We start from the raw sequence: 20595 nt of genomic DNA, 5'->3' as shown, positions 1-20595 counted from the left end.
TTTCTATGAATTTCTCTGTTCTGGACGTTTCATATAAATGGAATCATGTAATATGTGGTCTTTTGTGCCTGGCTTCTTTCACTAAATATGATATGCTCAAGGTTCATCTACGTTGTAGCATGTATCAGTACTTCATTCCTTTTTATTGACAAATAATATTCCATTGTATAGATGTACCATATTTTATATAGCCACTCATCAGTTGATGGAGATATTTGTATTGTTTCTAATTTGGGGCTACTATCTCATAAATTTTTTAGTTTATTTTTCATTCAAATCCAAATAAACTCCATACACTACAATTAGATGATATCCCTTGAGTTTCTTTTAGTCAATATGTTCTATCTATATGTTCCCTCTTCACTTCTTTCCCTTTTATTTGCTGAAGAAACAGAATTGTTTATCCTGTCGTTTCCCACTATCTAGATTTGGCTTATTCCTACAGTGTCATTTAACATATTTCTTTGTGTCCTGGATTTTCTGTAAATTAGTAATTAAATCTAGGCATGTGATTAGCTTCACAATTTTTTAGGGGGGCAAAAACACTTCATAGGTGGTATTGTCATCATATGTTTTTGATGTGTGAGCATCAGAACTACATAAATATTCTAGGTGCACATGTGCTTTTGTGGAATTCAATAGGCTAATATTTCAATTTAATTTCTAGTTCTTTTTTCATGAGGTTTTAATCCTCTGTTGGCTTGTCTGGCTTCTGTCCAGGTCTCTGGACAGACGGTTTCAGAGAATTCTGGGAGCATATAACACTGTACTTGTCCCATATACAAACTTACATGCCACTTCCCCATCCACCACAATACTCTGAAAGAACTTCCTAAAGTTAATCACCTTATGTTTGATATTTTACAACTTAAAAGAGGTTCAAAGTCACCAAATTTAACATTGCATTTCCTCTATCACGCTGATCTCTGGGAAACATCTATGATATACTTCATCCATAGAAGTACCCATCTGTTCCTAGGCTTTAATTCACGTCTCTAAACCACTGTATACACAAAACAGTATACCCAATCAAATGTAACTTACCCAAGTTTTAGTATAGACTGACAGTCATTGAAAATCTAAATAGATCAAAGTCACCCATTTTACACACACACACACACATATCCCCAAGTAACTATAAGGCCTGATTTGTCTCTTTTAAAAAGTTACCTTTTCTGAATGACTAATGCTATAGCAGCTACAATGTATACAATGGCACCTGTGATATTGGAGCTTTTAAGACAACTCTGAACTTAAGTATGTTACAAAGTAGTTCATTCATACTTCTACAAGTTCAGTAAATGATTGAAGTAACAAGTTAGGGCAGGTTAACTTGAGCCAAAAATGTTACATGCAAATAAAATTTTAAGTTCATACTTAACTCTAAATGCCAACTATGCAAAACATGCTTTGAAACATTTTTTTTGTCACCAAATTAACATAGCATATAGCTTTAGACTTTTGAAAGTTACTCACTTATTTTCCCTTAGACCATTATTCTGAATTAATAACAAACTCCTACGTAACTCTTTTCTCATAAACCTATTATGAGAACATTATTGAATGTACTTCATATTTCAACAACTTTTATTTATAAAACACTTATTGTAGTTGAAGAAAATCTCCATATGACTCTTAAACTTGTATACTACAGGGTCATTTTGTAAAATAAATGAAAAATAAAAGTAAAATACCTTAAAATGTCCTGTGCCTTCATTAGCACTGAAAAATGAAAGCAAAATTAATCAATAAAATATTTTAAACTACATATTTAATCATATAACACAGAAAAATGACATGAATATATTTGAGGAACATCAATTTAATTTTAAAACATGGTCACCTAACCCTTTATTTAGGAAATAAACAAAAGTAGCTACTTGTCATTTCTGCCACCTAGTGGTAAGCCAAAGACAGTGTTAGCCAGTATTTTATACTACTTTGTATATACTTCCAGAGTTAAAGTTATATTCTTGATATTTAGATTTCCCCACATGTAGCATTCTAGTGTTTTCCAGTTTAAAGTAAACCTTCTTTTTACTTTTTATTGTATCACAATTAATGTGTTTTTCTCTATAGTAAACTTCGTAAGATAGATTTCCTACAAGAAGGCGGCTATACTTCCTGTTGTTTTACTTGTAGCATAATCAACTGGCATGATTTACTCAGTTTGTCTTTCACCTAGAAGTGAAGAGATTTTTTGATTAAATCAATTACTTTTATATCATGAAGAGACAAGGGGCACTAATCTTTGTTGACCATCAACTATATACCAGGCCTTATACTAGGTCTTCATATATTATGCATGTTTTCATTTAGTCCTCACAATAGCCCTGCAAATCAGGCATTAGTAACCCCATTCTACAGATTAAGCTCAGAGAGGTTAAGTAACTTGCTTAAGGTCACAGACCTTGTACGTGACAAAGCTGGGATTCAAACTCTGGTGCACCTAACCTCAAAGCCCATGTTCTTTCTTCCCTATCATGTTGTGAAGAATAGGCATCATCTACAGAGTATTCTTATAATACAAATATAATAGAGAAATATATTTAAATTTTTGTTCTATTGTAAATGTATTTATATAAATACAAACACAAAATATAATTTACATATACATATTATATATAAAAATAAATCTACTAAGATTATAACATAATCTTAAGAGTTATAAAATAAAGTATCCTATCCATTACAAGAATTATCTCTATAGAATTCATGATGTATGGGCATGTGGCTTTTGCTTGAATACCTTAACAGACAGAGAGCTTCTTAACTGACAAATCAGTCGATTCTATTTGTGGGCACCTTCGTTAGAAACTGCTTGCTTGCACTGAATTAAATATGTTTCTCCCTGTAACTTATAACTACTGGTCCTAGTTTTACCTTTTGGTACTCTTATGAAATAGATTCAATCTTTCTTTTATGTGATAACACTAAAGATTTGACATTAATTTGAGGGGCTTATAATTACTTTCTCTTTTTCAGACTAAATGTTTTTGTTCCTCTGCTACCACATGACACGGTTTTCAAACCTTTTACTATTCTAGTTACACTTCAGTTTACCAACATCTCTCTTAAAATGTAGTGCCCAGCGCTGAACATAATATTCCAGTCAGACTAACACAGCACACAGGTGGATTCCACCTCCCTGTTTACTAAACACCATCCATCGAGTTTAAGATTGCATTAAATTTTTGCCATATCACACTTATCTCATGTGAGTCCATTTTCTTTCCTAGGCAGATATTGTATATACTACAGCACTATGAACTACTTTAACCTTTATTTTTGAATGATCCTATATTAATTTAATATTTATATAGTGATAATAGCTTAGACATGTTAGAAATACCATGTTGATTCTTACAACAATCCTGTGAGTTGCTCTTATAATCCCCATTTTAGATATACAGAAACTGATGATCAAAGAAGTTAAGCTACATCCCAAGGGTTACATACTTTGAGTTAGACTCTTCAAAGCCTATGATCTTTCTATACACACTATACAGTCCGGCTGAGGTTGTTTCTTTTTACAATCGTCTATTTTAGATGTAGAAATGAAGAACCAAAAGGAGAAGTAAAAGACTATCTTAAGATCACAAAACACGCATATCCAATTTAGGAGGGAAATCTAATTTCATATTCCAGCAGTTAAAAAAAAAATCAGTCTACCAGCTGACCTACCTCAGTTGTTTTGCTCCTCCAATTCAAGTATATGATAATATGGAAAAATCTGCAAACCACTTGTTCCCTTTCTTGAACGAGCTTCCTTTGGGTTACCCTCAGTAGCCTGACTATTGTAGAAACACAAAAGCTTCTCCATGCAGTGAAAATGTGGGGATTTAATTCTGGGGACTGGGGACTTCAAGTGGACTCTGCCACTGGAAACTCTTTCAGAAGGACTCCCTGCCACACTGCAAACTTTCTTCCCCTTAACCACTTGAAACCAGATAAAGGACTATAACATGAGGTAGACAGATCACTCATCATAATCATCAAGGTTCAATTCTCATTTTACAGAGAGGGAAGCTGAAGCTCTAAGACGTTAAAACTAAAAGTTTCACAAGGGCAAGGGTCATGAATGACTTATTTAAACTGTATTCCCAGCAGCTGGTAGAATGCTGTGCTGGTACACGGCAGGACCTTAATAAATATCTTATGAATAAACAAAAAGCTATCTAATTTTACAAAGCTAGATGACTGAGGAACTAGGATGTACATCTAGATCTCCTTATTCCAAATGAGGGCTCTTTTTTCTACAGCAGGGAAGGTGTTATAATGTACAACTTTGACAAGTGGTAACGACTGCCTTGAACCCTGTGGTCAAGTCTCCCTCATTGGGAAAACTTGCCACGACTAATTATTGATTTCTGCTGTGGGCACAGAAAGAGAGAATGGTGGCACACCTGTCACATGTTTGCCATCTTTGCATTACTGCCATTTTTCAAAAGTGCATCCCTGCTACTTTTCAAAAAAAGGTATAAAAATACTGATTTTTAGTTCCTACTGTGCATTAAGGGAAAGGTTACATTCCCCCAAAATAATTTTTTAGAAACATAAATCCTTTCAATTTTCAACTTTTAATTAACTAGACTTATTACATATCAAGTTACATGGTAAAAATTCAAATACAATGAAAGTGAAACTTTTCCCATCCCTGTCTCAGACTTCAGTGTCCCTTTCCGGAAGCAACTGCCATTAACATTTTCCTGTTTGTCCTTTCAGGAATGTTCAGTGCATGTAAAAAACATGTACATGCACATATTTCCCACTACCCTCTTTTTATAAAAACATAAATGGGCACGTGCTATATATTCTCTTCCACATCTTGCTTTTTTCACTTAAGACATTTTGTGGATTTTTCCATATTACCATACATGTTATTATATTAGGACATATTCATATGCTATATATCATTTAACTAGTTCCCTTTTGGACATTTAGGTTGGAACACATTCTTTAATAACTGAAATTGCCGGCTTAAAGTTTGGTATTACATGGTTTCTTCTCATTCTTCCAAAGACATCTTTATTTCATTATCATCAGCCACTACTATGTGGGCTTTGAGGAGGCAGAAGAAAGATTTCACACCTCTTAGAAGTCCTGGATTTCATTTGAGAACACAGGATGAATACATAAATTGGATAAATACAAGCTAGATATTAAATAAATGATACAGGCAACCTAGAGTTATAAAGAGGAAGTGGCTGAGAAGTAAAACAGTCATCCATCAGTGACATAAAATGGAAAATCTAGATTTTCCAAGAAAAGAATTTTATTCTGTGAACTACATAAGTATTTTGAAAACTACAGTTTGATAAGCGCCAACTTTGTGACCATGATAGCCTGTTTAACAATGTTGCAGTATAATGGAGTATACCATATGCTACAGTGCTTGAAAGAGGCAATTTATATGAATTAGAAAGATGTCCAACTACTTTGGAAAACAATTTGGCAAAACCAGCTAAAGTTGAACACAAACATATCCTAAGACTCAGCAAATTTACATTCACTGTTAGAGAACTATCTCACATATATACAAGGATATATGTACAAAAATATTTAAAGCACATTGCTTGTCACAGCAAAAAAAAAAAAAAAAAAAAGGAAAAACTTAAATGTTCAACAGTGCAGAAAAAGATAAATTATGGTCTATTTATTTTAAGGGACTACCAGGCAATGGTGAAATGAATGAACTAGAGCGACACATTTCAACATGGGTAACTCACACAATGTTAAGTGAAAAAAACAAGTTGGAAAACTCAGTATGATCATGTAAAGTTCTTAAACGGGCAAAAACAATTCTACTATGGCTTAGGCATAGATATACTTGTGGTAAACATATAAAAAATGCAAGGGAATGACAATCATTACTTTTAGGAGTGTGGTTATTAAACTCTAAGGGAAGGAAGAGTGAACAGGAATAGGTAGCCAAGAGGCTTCGGCCATATTAGCATGGTTTATTTCTTAAGTGAGATGAAGATATAAGTGGTTATTGTACTGACCTTCAGATCTTTTTCTAAGTCTTAAATATTTCATAAATAATTTTTAAAAGGATATCAGAAAATTTTTATTTTACCTGAGTTCAGAATGATTTCATAACAGTTGGGACTTTAAACATTCTTTATTTTAAGGTTAAGTGGTAGTGAGGTTTAGGGTACTCACCCAATGAACTCTAGTAATAAAGACATATCAAGTTCAGGTGGAATCCGAAACACTGATTCTAAGACTTTCTTAGATCTTCCTTTGCTTGAAGGGACGGGCTGTGGAACAGCTATTTGATAGCCAAACAAAAAAGTTGAGTTAGAACAAAAATTTCATAAACTGAGGTCTTTGAAAAATAATTACACAGATATCATAACTATGCAGACTATTTAACAGGTCAGAAAGCACTCAATCTCCTTTTCTTTAGTAACATCAGCTAATCTGTCACAGCCAGTGAAATTGGAGGCAAGCCTAGGGACCACTCCGCAATGGAAGGCAGACAAGTGTGGCTGGTTTATCAGGGCCGCAGAGAGAGCTCATCATAGCAGCAACCACAGATAATCCTTAACAAGCGCTATGTGCCAGGGCTCGGGGCTATTGCTCAACACTTGACATGCACCACCTCATTTAATCCTTGTTATAATCCCACAGCATAAGTACTACTGCTACTTTCTTTTTTCTTAACTGCAAAGAAACCGAGGTTACAGTTTAGTGAGATTAGGCAATTTGCCTAAAGTCACCCACGTAGTAAGTGGAAGAACCAGGATTTAAACCCAAATCTATCTAACTTCCATACTGTGACACTACTACCATCATCAAAAACACTGATGTTTGAGCAGTTACTATGTTCCAGGCACTGTTTTAAGTGCTTCGTATTACTCAATGTATCCTTACAACAATTTTATGAAGTGATATCATTATCCCTACTTTATAGATGAGGAAACTGAGACATTGAATTTACCAAATTCATACAGCTAGTAAAGCGGTAGAGCTAGGACCAAACTCAGACAATCTAGCTCCAAAGCCGGTACTCTTTAATTCTTATAAATAATTAAATTGGATTACACTACATCATTATCTTCAAAACCTCTCTCTCTTTGATCATAAAATAACCAGCTACCACCAAAAAAGAACCTCAAAGGAAGTAAATTTTATTGTTAGTATTCTTTAATCTATAAACACATTATGGTATACACCCAAACTTACCAGGTTTAGGTACTTCTAGACCTCTTTCTTTATAGAAATCATGCATTTGCTTTTTTTCTCCTAAAAAATGATAAAACATAGACTAAATTACACTTAAAATGTAACTGGTAGAGTCAGCAGAGATTCTGGGATTCATAACTATGTAATAAAATAAACTTACTTTCCTCTAGATTGATCACTAATTTGTACACTATGTCTTGTAATTGTCGGTCCAACCTAATAAAAGGAAAGGATGGAGAATACCTCAGAATTCAGAAAAATGCATTTGGGTACAGAAAGACTAACGCTCTTTGTAAGTACTGTTTTTCCTTGGGAGTAGATATCTCCTTTCTCAGAGGTGAGTTACTTTTAGGTAGTAGCACTCATAGCTCACCTAAGAGAACCTCAAATAATTATATGTAATCATAATTATAAGTAATCAGAGACTCTTGAATGGTCTGCTAAATTATTTATGTGCTGTCCTTATTCCCTTGATAAGAATGTGTGCTTAAAAGCAGATACTGTATTTTGAACTTCTGTGTATCATCGGCAAAGCACTCGTCTATGAAGGTAGTAAAAATGAAATAAATGAACAAATTAAAGCAATCCACTTTTAGTATTTTTCTTCCCTTAGAAAACTGAGCATGAATTGAAAATCTGATTAATAAACCACAATGACCTATGAAAGATTAGCTTTTCTAAAGAGGCCAGTTGTTTCAGGTTTTACTCTCAGAAAATAGAATTCTAAATATACTGAAAATGACAAGCTTAAACTGGCCTCATTAACTTGAGTGATGAAATTAAAATCCTCAGGAAAAAAGACCTGTGCCTCTTTTTTTTTTAAATCCCGAGCAGATATCACAGTGCCTGGTACACAGTAAGTACTCTATAAGTATTTCTTTAAAGAATATGTAGTTCCTTTTCTTCTAATTTTGAGATAGGTCAAGATTTTAGTTCCCAAAACACAACTTCAAGCTTTCAGAAAAAGTATACTTAAAATATAAATTTTACTTATATACTCCTCTTACCTTATGTTGTAAAGAGGCTGTGTCTGATGTACTACTATGTTGCATTTTGGACATCTGTTGCTATAGTAAAAATGTCTTACAATGCAGCTTTTACAAACTGTTGAAAAAGAGAATGCTTAAATTAGGATGCTTTCGAGACATTTCAAAAATTGAATATATTATTTGGAAATGCGAACTACATGCTTACATGTATGAAGACATTCTGTAATGGTAGTTGCATCTATTAAGTAACCTTTGCAAATGGAACACAAGATGTAAGGGGTCAGCTCAGAGAGATTAATCAGGCGCTGCAAATGCAATGGAAATAATTATAAAATACAAGTGCTTGCCTTGTCACATTTTTAAGCCATAATCCCCAAATTTTACAAACAATATGTAACTTACTTTGCAACACAGAAACATGTTCCAGTACCTCCAACCCTTCAAAATACTGCTGAAAGTTACAATAACATGGGGGGGGAAAAAACCAATGTTTCAAAAATATCTTTGTTTGGCTATACTGTATATTGCCAGATGAGGGGCATTTTACTTTATGAATTACTCACAAAATGGGCAAACTTTCCAGATACTGGTGTTTAAGTTTAATACATTAATTCTGACTGGCTAGGTGTTTTACCTAACTTGATGAAGTATGCGCTACCACATTAAAAAACCAAACCAAACCCAACTTCCCAATTAGAGACTGACTAGGTGGGAAAGGGTTCCCCATCCTCTCCACACCGCGTAGAAATGGACAGTTTTCCCCCCCCCGACTGTCAGCTCCTGGAAGGCAGGAGCACGGTACCCTTGGCGCCTACTCGCCCGGCACACAGTTGCTTCAATAATTATTTACAGGACGAGTGAGTCAGAGCCGGGGAGCCCAAGTGATCCGCAGGAGCCTCACGAAATGAGTCGGCAAGGAATCGGGCGGGACGGAAGGCCGGTCCTCGCCACATGCCTAGGCGGACATGGTGGGCAGGGTGGAGGGCGACGCCAGTGCCACGGGCTGCAGCGGCGAGCCGGGGGCTCCGCGGGGCTGAGGCGGGGGCGGCCCCGCGGGGCGGGCAGGGGCGCACATACCTCTTCCTCGTCCTCGGATTCCGGCCGGCCCCCCTCCAGCCTCAGCGAGAAGTGGCTCATCTCTTCCTCCTCCTCCTCCTCTTCCTCCTCCAGCTCCTCATCCTCTTCCAACTCCTCGTCCTCGTCCTCGAAGCGCCCCCTCAAGCGGCCCAGGCTGCGCTCCGGCTCCAGCTCAGGGGGCCGGGAGCCCGAGCAGCCGGGAGCCCCCGCCTCGGGCAAAGGCAGCGGACCCTCCTCACCCGCTGCGGGCGCCGGGGTGAGGGCAGGCGGGGAGACGGGAGGCGGAGGCGGCATGGCTGCGGCTCCCTCCGCCTTCGCAGCGCCCGCGTTACCCGTCGTCACCACCGGGACCCCCTCCATGCCGGGGTCAGAGACAAGGCGAGGCGAGACCAGGCGTCTGGTTAGCGCGGGAGTTCAGCCAGCCTGCCTAGCCTACCGATGCGCAGGCGCGGGAGACCTGCAGGGCCCGCTGGGAAATGTGGTTCACTGGGTCTCACCTCGGTCACGGCGTCAGCGGAGCCGCTCAGGTGTGTAGGGCGGGGCTTGCGGGCCGCATCTGAGGAATCTCACCCAGTTTTTCCTTTGTGAGGGTGGACGCTCCCTTCACTGCCTTGGAAAAACTGCAAAATTGGTATCGTTTCAGACAGCAATATTCTGTCTGCATCGATTGATGCGCAGGGCTCTGAAATAGGTGCTGTAATGATGTTGCATTAAGAAGAATAATGATTTCAGTTTGAGTACCAATTACGCGTTTCTTTCATCCAAGATTATATACATTAGAAAGTATGAAGGTTCTATTTTGAAATATGTAAGTTTATTTATTTGGAGGAATTAGATCTATTTATTTGGAGGAATTAAAAATTTCCAGAGTGGAAATTTAGTCGCCATTTGAAGATCATCCATGATTCCCCAATACATAACGGAAAGTCAATTATGTTTCATTCAACAAACATTTATCGACGGTCTTCTGTAGCAGGAACCGAGACCTACCCACGTACCCCTCCCTCCCACACACAATTTTATTAGGAGAGAGATTTGGAGTTGGAGTACTTAATCCTTGCTGACTAAGATAGTGCCAGCTAATGTCATGATGCTTGCAAGCCAGATTCAGGAAGGAGTCAAATGCTTCTTAACGAAAGAGTGCTGGGGGGAGGGGCGATATCATATTTAAGAGACAATGTGTTGTCATTGAATAAAATGAATACTAATTTGGGTGTACATACCTCTTAGGGAACTGGTGAAGAAATCAAGTCACTGTGCTCATTTAACCTGGGTGAAAGGAAAGGCTTTCTATCTATGATTCAAAATCCAGATGCAATAAAATAAAGATTGGTAAGTTTGATTTTATAAAAACAACACTTCTGCATGGCCCCCAAATTATAAACAATGTCAAAAGACAATGCACAAACTGGGAGAAAATATTTGCAACACATATCTCAGATTAAGAACCTAATAGATAAAAAAAATCTTAAACATTAGGGAAAAAAGATAAAACTTAATGCCCCAAAGTAATATAAAAACAGCTCCAAAATATGAACAGATGTTCAAATTCTCCAACAAGAGAATTTGAACAAGAAGCTCTTCGCTCTGTATTTCCCAATGAATACAGGTAAAGACCTGGACAGAATGCATGGAATAGCTAGCTGTCTGAAGACTCTAGAATGCAAATGGTAACAGGCAGGTTAGGGAAGGAAACAGAACTCAAAGTACCTCTGAACCATCAAATATATGGTGATGGAAGGAGAACTGACTCTGGGTGATGAACACACAATGGGATTTATAGATGATGTAATACAGAATTGTACACCTGAAATCTATGTAATTTTACTAACAATTGTTACCCCAATAAATTTAATTTAAAAAAAAAAAAAGTACCTCTGAACCATCACTGCATTTCCCATTTTGTCTTTCCTCTGGTATCTCCTGGCCTGGTCCCCAAACAAGCTGAAACTCAGAACTGTGCACCAGTTGTGGACAGATGGAATCCCAAGAGGTATCTTCTATTCTGGTCTGAGGGGCAGGAAAAGGGGCATCTGTAGGTGATAGAGAGTAAGGAAAATCCAAAATCTCCTTTGTATTTTCCCATTCTCTCTCACACAGTCCACAGGCAAATCCATAGTGGCAATGGAAAGAATACTAGCAGTGGAAGCCAGGCAGGCACTTAAAAACTCTGAAAGGAGAACTCTTTTCTCAAAAGCAAGAGAAGATCCCCAGTGTTGTTTTCACTGCATATCCTCTTGCCTCTTGGCCCCAAGGCAGTTGCATTTGCAGGGAGTGCAGAGCAAGGAAACCAAAGTTTACTCCCTTTTCGAGCCAGAGGACTAGAAAGGGAAGTCTGGGGAGGCTAAGAAGATCAACAAAATGGTCCCATAAAATTGTATATGAACTTCTGGGCACATCCTCAAGCTGCATAGACATGGATCTGAGCCTAATCAATGTTCCACAGGTTTTGAGAACTGATATACAAGGTAGACCACTGGCCAAAAATTTTCTTAATTTGATAAAAGGCATTTATAAAAACCCCATAGTAAACATCATACTTAATAGTAAAACAACTAAGTGCTTTCTCCCTAAGGAACAAAGTGAGCTTGTGCATATCCACTTTTATCTCACCATATTCAACACCATTTTGTAAGTCCTAGCCAGGGCAATAAGGCAAGAAAAAGAAATAAAAGGCATACAGATTTGAAAAAATATAATAAAACTGTGACATAATAAGAAATATGTACTTGGTCTTGTGGTGGGGGCACCCTTTCCTGGTATACAGGAAATCTGTGAAGTGGTGTCGTTTTGTAAGATAATGAGATGGCTGGTGGCTGAGGACGCCTGGATAGCCTCAATATGGGGTCTGGTTGCCAAGGGAACCAGCCATGTGATTCCAGGGTTGGAACTTTCAGCCCCACCCTGGTATATCTGGAGAGGGAAGAGGTGCTGGAGGTTGAGTCAATCACTAATGGTCAATGATTTAATCAATCATATCTACACAATGATGCCTACATTATAAACCCTAACTGAAGGGTACAGAGAGCTTCTGGGTTGGTCAACACATGGAGGTTGCTGGGATGGTGGTACTCCTGGTTTGGGAAGGGACACTCCATAGTCCCATACCTTGGGACTTGAGGAACCCATAGCTTGCCCTATGCATCTTTTCCATCTGGATATTCCTGTGTTGTAGCCTTTTATAATAAACCAGTAACCTACTAAGTAAATTATTTTTCAGAGTTCTGTGAGCTGTTCTAGTAAATTGTCAAAATTGAGGAGGGGGTCATGGGACCCCAACTTTATAATTAGTTGATCAGAAATATGGGAGACCTGGACTTGTGACGGGCATTTGAAGTTAGCAGGGGAAGCAGTCTTGTGGAATTGGGCCCTTAATGTGTGGGATCTGACGCTAACTACAAATAGTGTCAGAATTGAATTGTAGGACCCCAGTTAGTATTGGATAATTTGTCAGTGTGGGGAAAAAAACCCATACATCTGGTGTCAGAAGTGTTGCGAATAGAGAAGAAATAGTGTTTTCCCTCTTACTGTCCCCATTCACAGATAGCATGATTATCACTAAAGAACACACAAAAAAAAACTTCTAGAACAATTAAGTGATTTAAGCAAGGTCACGGGATACCAAGGCAACATGCAAAAATCACTATTTGTATATACTAGCAGTATACTAGCATACTGCTGCTGTATACTAGCATATGAACAATTTGGCATTTAGTTTTACCATCCCTAGGAAACCAATATACAACCCAAATATTCTTCACCAGGTGAAAAGACAAACTGTGGTACATCCATACAATGGAATACTATTTAGCAATTAAAAGAAATGAAACACTGAAACATGAAGCAACATAAATGAATCTCAGAGGCATTATGCTGAGTGAAACAAGCTGGTATCAAGAAGTTACATACTGCATAATTCCATTTATATGACATTCTGGAAAGGGTAAAACTATAGGAACACAGAAGACATCAGTGAGGTTAGAGGTGGGGGAAGGATTTGACTACAGAGGGAGTTTGTAGAGTGATGGAATTGTTCTGTATCCTGAGTGTGATGGTGGTTACACAAATCTATAAGATCTGTTGAAATTCACAGAACTATTAATATATGCAAAAAAGATTCAATTTTACTATATGTAAATTAAATAATGATGATGATAAACCACACTGAGATACCATTTCTTACCTATCAGAATGACAAACAATTAAAAAGTGACAACACAATTCTATTCACGAGACTGTGAGTGAGCAGTCCCTGTGCATTGCTGATAGATAGGATTGCTAATTGGTAGAAAAGTTATGGAACACAACTTAGAAACATCTGGGAAAACAACATGTGCATTTATCTTTCGATCTACCAATCACTCTTCTAAGAATTTATTCTGAAGATATAATCCAATAATACAAAAATATATATACAAAAGTTTATTCACTGCAGCAGTGTATGTAATTGCACAGTATTGGAAACCAGCTAAATGCCCACACAGGAGGGTGGCTGAATAAACAATTGAACATCCACAAGATGGCATACTATGCAGCTCTAGAAAAAGAAAAGAATGAGTAAACTATCTAAAAACCGTGGTGGAGTGATTTCCAGGATACACTGATAAGTGAAAAAAGCAAAGTACAAAAGGGTATCTATAGTATGCTACCTTTTGTTTAAGAAAGGAGAAAGAAGAAAATATACATGCATCTGCATATTTGAGCAACAATTAACACAAGGATAAACCAGTTACTAATAAAATTTGTGTAACCCCAGCCCACTCAGAGTATGGTTGGAACCTCTAGTGTAGTTGGAGTGGGGTGGAAAGGATAGAAGGAATGGAAATGACATTTCTCTGAATGTAACTTTTTTGTATAGTCCTGACTTTCACATAAAAAAAACAAAACAAAACATCAACAAGGATGGGGAACCTTGTACAACTGAATACAAAGATAAATAAATGAACCAAACCATATTTCCAGTGAATAAGATAACCACTGTGAAGGGCGTGGAAGGGGAAGAACTAACCCAAATCACTTTTGAGCACAAGATTTGGACTATATGTCCTCAGGCTACAAACAAAAGTATAGAAAGTCCTCCTTTGCTCAGTTCTGATATTTATGAATTTCAATTACCACCATTTAGTCAAATAACACTAGACCCTAATAACAATGTTCAAATTTCAGTTACCATGAGCAATTGCCTAAAGTATAAATTTTACTACCAGCCCTTGAGTCCACAAATCTCTAAGTAAACAACAGAGGCACATCAGGATAAAGGCCATCACCTCACTACTTTAAAGTTGGCTGGTGATTGGTCACTGCACTTCTATTATCAGTTGTAGGTGTCTTCTTCTCTGCCAGCGATAAATTTATGACAACTTACAAAAATGGGTAATTGAAAGAAGGAATTGGCCAACAAAGATGAGAGTGTAGTAAAGAAAGGAAAAAGGATAATGCTGAAAGTGAAAATCCAATCTATCACAAATGGAGTCAGCAAAGGCAAATTTATCAACACAGAGGAGGAAAATGGCTGTGATGAAAAGAATGAAGATGTATCAGAGGAGGTGATGCCAGCGTAAAACTTGACATTAAAGAAACTCTCAGAGATATTTCACAGCATTGAAAGCACAAAAGATAAAATGTTGGAAACTGATCCAGACTTAGAAAGGAGTATGACAATTTGCCAAGGCACAGAAAAAATGCTCTGTATATTAAGTTATACAAAAAGGCAAAAACTTGCAAACTATTCTTGATAAGTTTTTTTTTACAAAGAAATAAAGCACTTTAACCTTCTAAAGTTTTAATTTAGTGTGCCAAATAAGTATTAGTTTTCCTATGTTTTTCATTTCTCTATACATTTATAGTCAACAAAGAGAGTGTTTAATATTTTCATGAAAAAGTTTTAAAAGTTAAGGAAAAAATTATGTTTGCCATTGGTTATTAAGATCACTATGCATGGTATTAAGCTGCAAAATTATTTTTATGGTCTTACACTACTGTGAAAAGTGAGAATTGCCAGTATTCCAAAAATTATTGAACTCTATTCAGTAGACTTCTTTTTCTCAGAGACATGGGTTAGCAATTCTGAAGCTACTTTCTGTACATTCTAAGACTGAGCAAATAAGTAAATATATTGTGAATAATAAAAGACAGATTTATCACTCTTGGAAAAGAGTGTTAGAACTATGGAAAAGAGACAGGAAAGGATAAACTCTGCGTTGTTGGATTGGAATTAGAGATATCCAAGGTGACCTCAGGTAAATGTATGTAGGGAAATGTACATAGATGTGTGTAAGTAAACATACATACATACGTGTATTTCTCAGCTTTGTCCACTGAGAGGGCGTAGAAGAAATGACACACCTAGTACCCTGTCCTTGGCTTCTAATGCCACTAAAAGAAACCAAGTTTCCGTGGAGGAATGGCTGATTCCAGGTTTGCAGCAGGAAAAAAATAAGAGGGACTTATAACCTCTTATTGTGCTAGAAAAGAAGGAAGTGCTCAAAGAACAAAGGGTCATGTCAAAAGAACACAGAAGCCAGTTTGAGGGAGCTCCTACTAGTTAAATCTGGGACAAATTGTACATCAAAATAAAAATTAGGACAGTAACAGATGGTAATTTATTGAATATATTCAGTCCATGCTGATATAACTAAATAAATGGAGAGAAGGGAAAGCGCCTCCTTAAATTAGAAAGCCAACTCATAAATGTAGAAGGAATAATGGAATTAGAAAATCACTATTTGGTAACCATCATATGAATAATTGATACAGGCCAAGAATCATCAATGGATGTTAAAACTGGTGAGCGAAAGTTTGAGAGGTAATAGGATGTTTACATAGTTTCAAAATATCTGGCATTCATCACTTTAAGCAAATTATCAAAGTTTACATTGATAGTAATGGGAGTAAATCCACAGCCACATGGTTCCTGATACGATGCACTGAGAACTCAGCATCACTTCTGTACTATTCCTGCCGAAGATGAGACAGATTAAACCTGAATCAATCCATGAGGAAACATGAGACAAATTCAAATTGAAGAACATTCTCTATAAATTAACTGGCCTGTACTCTTCAAAAATATGTTATAAAATACAAAAAAAAAGAGGGGGTGGGGAAATATTAAAAAAAATACAAAAAAGGGATTCAAATTAAGCTATAGAGATACGACAACTGCATGCAATGAATAATCTTGGATTTTTCTTTGCTATAAAGGATATTGTTGAGACAGAAAAATCTGAGTAAGGTCTGTAGACAATTATTGAGACAAGAGTATTGTATCAATGTTTATTTATTGACTTGGGTAATTATCCTTTGGTTATGTAAGAAAATGTCATTTTGAGAAAATACATACTGAAGTATTTAGTGGTAAAGGGACATCATGTCTGCAACTTACTACTCTTAGTAATGCAGAAAAAACATGTACATATACATTTTTTTCTGAACTACTAAGTTGAGTTGAACTAAGTCTGAACTCTATATCTGTACCTACATAGAGAGCTCTATATCAGTGTATCTATCTATCTATCTATCTATCTATCTATCTATCTATCTATCTATCTATTTATCTATCTGTCTATCTGTCTATCTATCTATAGAGAGACAGAGACAGAGACAGAGAAGGATAAAGCATATGTAGTAAATGTATCGTTTGGGGGAATGTGGATGATGGGTATCTGGGAATTCTTTGTACTATTCTTGCAACTTTCTTGTAAATCTGAAATTGTCAATTAAAATTTTTTAAAAAATAAATTAAACCTGGAAAGAATAATAAAAATGAAGTAGAGGAGGAGGTAGTGGCAATAGAAGAGTCAAGGAGGGGCCAGAGGTAGAAGGAAAACAAGGAAAAGTTTGGGTCCCAAGATTCAGGAGAAAAGGTAATTTCAAGAACATGTGAGCAAAGTGGTCCCTGGATTTGTCTTTAAATATGGATGTTCCTCAGAATTCTGTTCTAGATCTTCTTCATTTCTTGGTCTATGCAATATCTTGGGTAATCTTATTCACTCACATGACTTCAGATGGTAGTCTATATGCTGATTTCCAAATCAATGTCTCTGGCCCAGATTTTTCTCCTTACTAACCCATAAAATGCTTCCGCCTACTGGCCAGCAAAACTTGCATGACCTCTAGGGGGCCTCAAATTCAACATGTCAAAAACCAAATTCATAGTTTTCTTCCCTAACCAGGTTGTTCTTAGTCATCCTCTCAGTCACCCTCGCCAAATGCCTAGAAATTATTCTCACAATAAACTTTGCCTTCCTCTCCCAAATTTAAATATGAAGTCCTGTGTCTCCAAAACCTATATATTTTATGCATTTATTCACATGTCCTCCTCCAATTATACCTCTAATAAAAATTACTCTAGTCTCGGGATTTCCAACTGCAGGTCAATTTAAAATTAATTAAACTAAAATCAAGCTACCAGTGTGAGTTTAAATTCAGAAACTAAACAAGATGGTAAACTCTCACTGGTGGCTGTTTCCTCCATCACACCCAACCCGAGAGATGGCATAGAAATTGATAGATCGGTAAAAACTTTGAAAACCCTGAAGGTGTGTATGTGCGTGCACGCGGGTTGTCAAACAGGTAATGATGAAGCCCAGACAGTGATACCACAGGCTTTCCCCCTTTTGGGGCATCCCTCACATTCTCCCTCTGGGTAAATGCATCAGCCAAGGTAAATGATACCTCCAGGGAAATACAAATTAATGAAGAAAAGTAATGAGATATAGAAAAAAGTGCAACTCCCATTAAAGTAAGAAAAACCGAACAATCTAAAGTAAATGTAACAGGTTAAATGCATCAGATGGAAAGGTAATTTAAATAATACATATCCTCAAAGAAAAAAAAATGAGTTCATATTGTATACATCAGGGTTTTTCACCCTTGGCATTATTGACATTTTGAGACAGAAAATTCTTTGTTGTGGTGGGGTTGGGGCTGTCTTGTGCATTGTGGGAAGTTTAGCAGCACCCCTAGCTTCTACCCTCCAGATGCCAGTAGCACAACCATGAGTTGTGACAACCAAAAGTGTGTCCAGACATTGCCAAATGTCCCCCCAGGATATGTGGGGGACAAAATCACCCAACTGGTTACTTGAAGCAATAAATCATGAACCAGTTTAACATACTATGAAAAATATAATGGTTGAAGTAAATAACTCAATAAATGGGTTGAGTAGCAGTATGGATGTAGGCCAAGAATCAATTACTGCGCTGAAAAATCAGGTTGAGGAACTCTTCTAGGAGGTATCTGGGAAAGGTAAACATGAAAATACTAAAGTTAACAGACCTAGAGTATATAACTATAGTATCTACATCCTACGAATCCAAGAAGGGGAAAATGGAGGGGAGGAAATATTTGTAGATATAATGCTTACTAAATGCCTAGCACTGAAAAAAAAATAAAATCTCAGATTGAAGGGGTACATAAAAGGCAAATCAGGATAGACAGAAAAAAAGTCTAATCTTGGATACATTAGCATGAAATGAAAGAACATCAAAGAGAAACCCAAGAAAAAGCAGCTCTTCTATGAAGTAATGAGATACAGATTGACACTGGACCTCTTAAAGCATCCCAAAAAGAAAGTAGGAGAATGGGAAAGATCATAAAAGAAGGGGAAGAATCAAAAATTAATAGTGGACCTTATAGGCATTCAATAAATTTACCTCTATTGAACTGTAACAGGAAAAACCATTGTACTTAGAGTAAATTACCTCTGCTGAAGTCCCAACCCAGGTTTTTTGGAAAGAGAAAAAGCCAGTAATAGGTGGCTCCCACAGAGGGAAAGCGAGTGGCTGTACTTTTGTGAGTCCAGTATCAGGGCTTCAGTTGTAGAGGTGGATCCAGTTCCCAGGACCTGATTTGAGACTAATGTATGCATCAGAATACTAACGTACTATTCATAATGGGGTAAAACATCTTTCCAGGGGATAATAGTAAGCCTGGGCTTGTTATTCATGGTATCTCTTATCTATCTACTAAGTGCTCAGTTAATTACCAATTATCAACTACTGAATACTGAATCAGAAAAAAAATAATTGAATGATCCTGAGGAAAAGGATGAATTCTCCCCAGGTCATAAGCATGTACCATCAGATTCAGGTTCTGTCAGTGCTAAGTAAATGCTAACCAGTTCTTGCTCATCTTTCCCCAACTCTCACCCCATGTTTCATCTTACTTTAGCTATCCAATTAGATTAGTTTTATATTTCAGTCATGAGATTACCTTGAATATCATGATTGGACTTTCATAACAAACATTTACAGAACACCTTTTAAGGTTAAGTAAGAACAACCAGTAGCTATTTATTACATATTAGGTATCGTATGTACATTGTATCATTTAATCCTCATACAACTTTTTGAGGTTAAGTACTATTATTATCCCTATTTTAGAAATTGGGCAACTGGGGTAGAGTGAGTTAAGTAACTTGCTCCAGGTCATTCAGCTAGTAATCAGGGTCAAAGAAAGCTAGTAAGACCTCAAAACTAAACCTGAATAACTGTGCTAGATCTTCCCCATGTCCCAGGCTCACTTTTCTTGTCTGCACCTATCCCACAGAGTTGTGAGATTCAAGTGAGATAAAATATGCAGCAGGGTTTTTATAACCTATGAGGCATACTGCAAAATGGCATATACTATTTTAAAATATACAATTAAAATGCAGAAATTTTACAATTTGTAATAATGGATAACACAGTATGAATACAGAATATACACATTTCACAATCACAAAATACAGATATTTAGAAACTTTTTATTGAAATATAGCATATATGCTGTTAAGTTCACAAAGCTTAAGCACGCAGCTCGATTAATTTTTACAAAAGTAAAAATTGCAACAACAAAAAAAGTTACCACCATTTAGATCAAAATACAAAACATTACCAGTATCTCAGAAGCCTTCCTTTGGCAAACGGTATATGCTTTTGAGTTAAAGACCTGGATTCAAATCTTGAAACGTTCACTTTCTTGTTGAGTGACTTGGCAAGTTATTTAACCTCTTTGCGTCTCCGTTGAGCCACCTGTAAAGTGAGGACAACAGTACCTTATAAAATTGTTGAATTAAAAGTCATATAATGTAAAACGTCTATCACAGTGCCTGAATATAGCAGTTGGTTTGCAATAAGTGGTAATTATTTTCAGGCAAAAGCAATAGGCGGTCGCCATCTCCAATTTCCTGCTTTTCTGTCACTCACTTTTGAAAGTTGCTCTCGCTCGTGTTCTTTTTCTCCTTCTTCTCGCCCCTCCTACTGCCGTAAATCGCCCCCCTGAGCTGTCGTAAAATGCTCATCCCCGCCCTCCATGTGGCGAAAACTCAATCACACTTGACGGCGCGAGGTGGCTCAGC

At 37.0% G+C, this 20595-nt stretch overlaps 1 protein-coding gene across 6 annotated transcripts in view; it reads right to left on the bottom strand.

Annotated features, from left to right (window-relative positions):
* PCGF6 (polycomb group ring finger 6) overlaps positions 1-20582 on the bottom strand; it is a 35209-nt gene extending 14627 nt beyond the window's left edge. For 2 of the 6 annotated variants that reach the window (XM_019725042.2, XM_074339112.1), the window contains exons 1-10: positions 20133-20498; positions 11133-11267; positions 10481-10526; positions 9258-9877; positions 8386-8485; positions 8199-8295; positions 7352-7407; positions 7192-7251; positions 6166-6274; positions 1695-1722 (exon numbers count right to left, since the gene is read on the bottom strand). In XM_019725042.2, the coding sequence (XP_019580601.1) occupies positions 1695-1722; positions 6166-6274; positions 7192-7251; positions 7352-7407; positions 8199-8295; positions 8386-8485; positions 9258-9617 (810 nt within the window). In that variant the 5' untranslated portion in view covers positions 9618-9877; positions 10481-10526; positions 11133-11267; positions 20133-20498. Of the gene's footprint in view, positions 1-1694; positions 1723-6165; positions 6275-7191; positions 7252-7351; positions 7408-8198; positions 8296-8385; positions 8486-9257; positions 11064-11132; positions 11268-20132 lie in introns of those variants that run through there. The other 4 variants (XM_074339108.1, XM_074339109.1, XM_074339110.1 and 1 more) reach the window with 4 other exon arrangements.
* Between the last annotated feature and the right edge of the window lie 13 nt (positions 20583-20595).

Source organism: Rhinolophus sinicus, linkage group LG07, assembly GCF_036562045.2.
Source record: "Rhinolophus sinicus isolate RSC01 linkage group LG07, ASM3656204v1, whole genome shotgun sequence".
NCBI lineage: Eukaryota > Metazoa > Chordata > Mammalia > Chiroptera > Rhinolophidae > Rhinolophus > Rhinolophus sinicus.
Note: the sequence above shows the minus strand (reverse complement) of the source record. Positions and strands in the feature narration are given on the sequence as shown.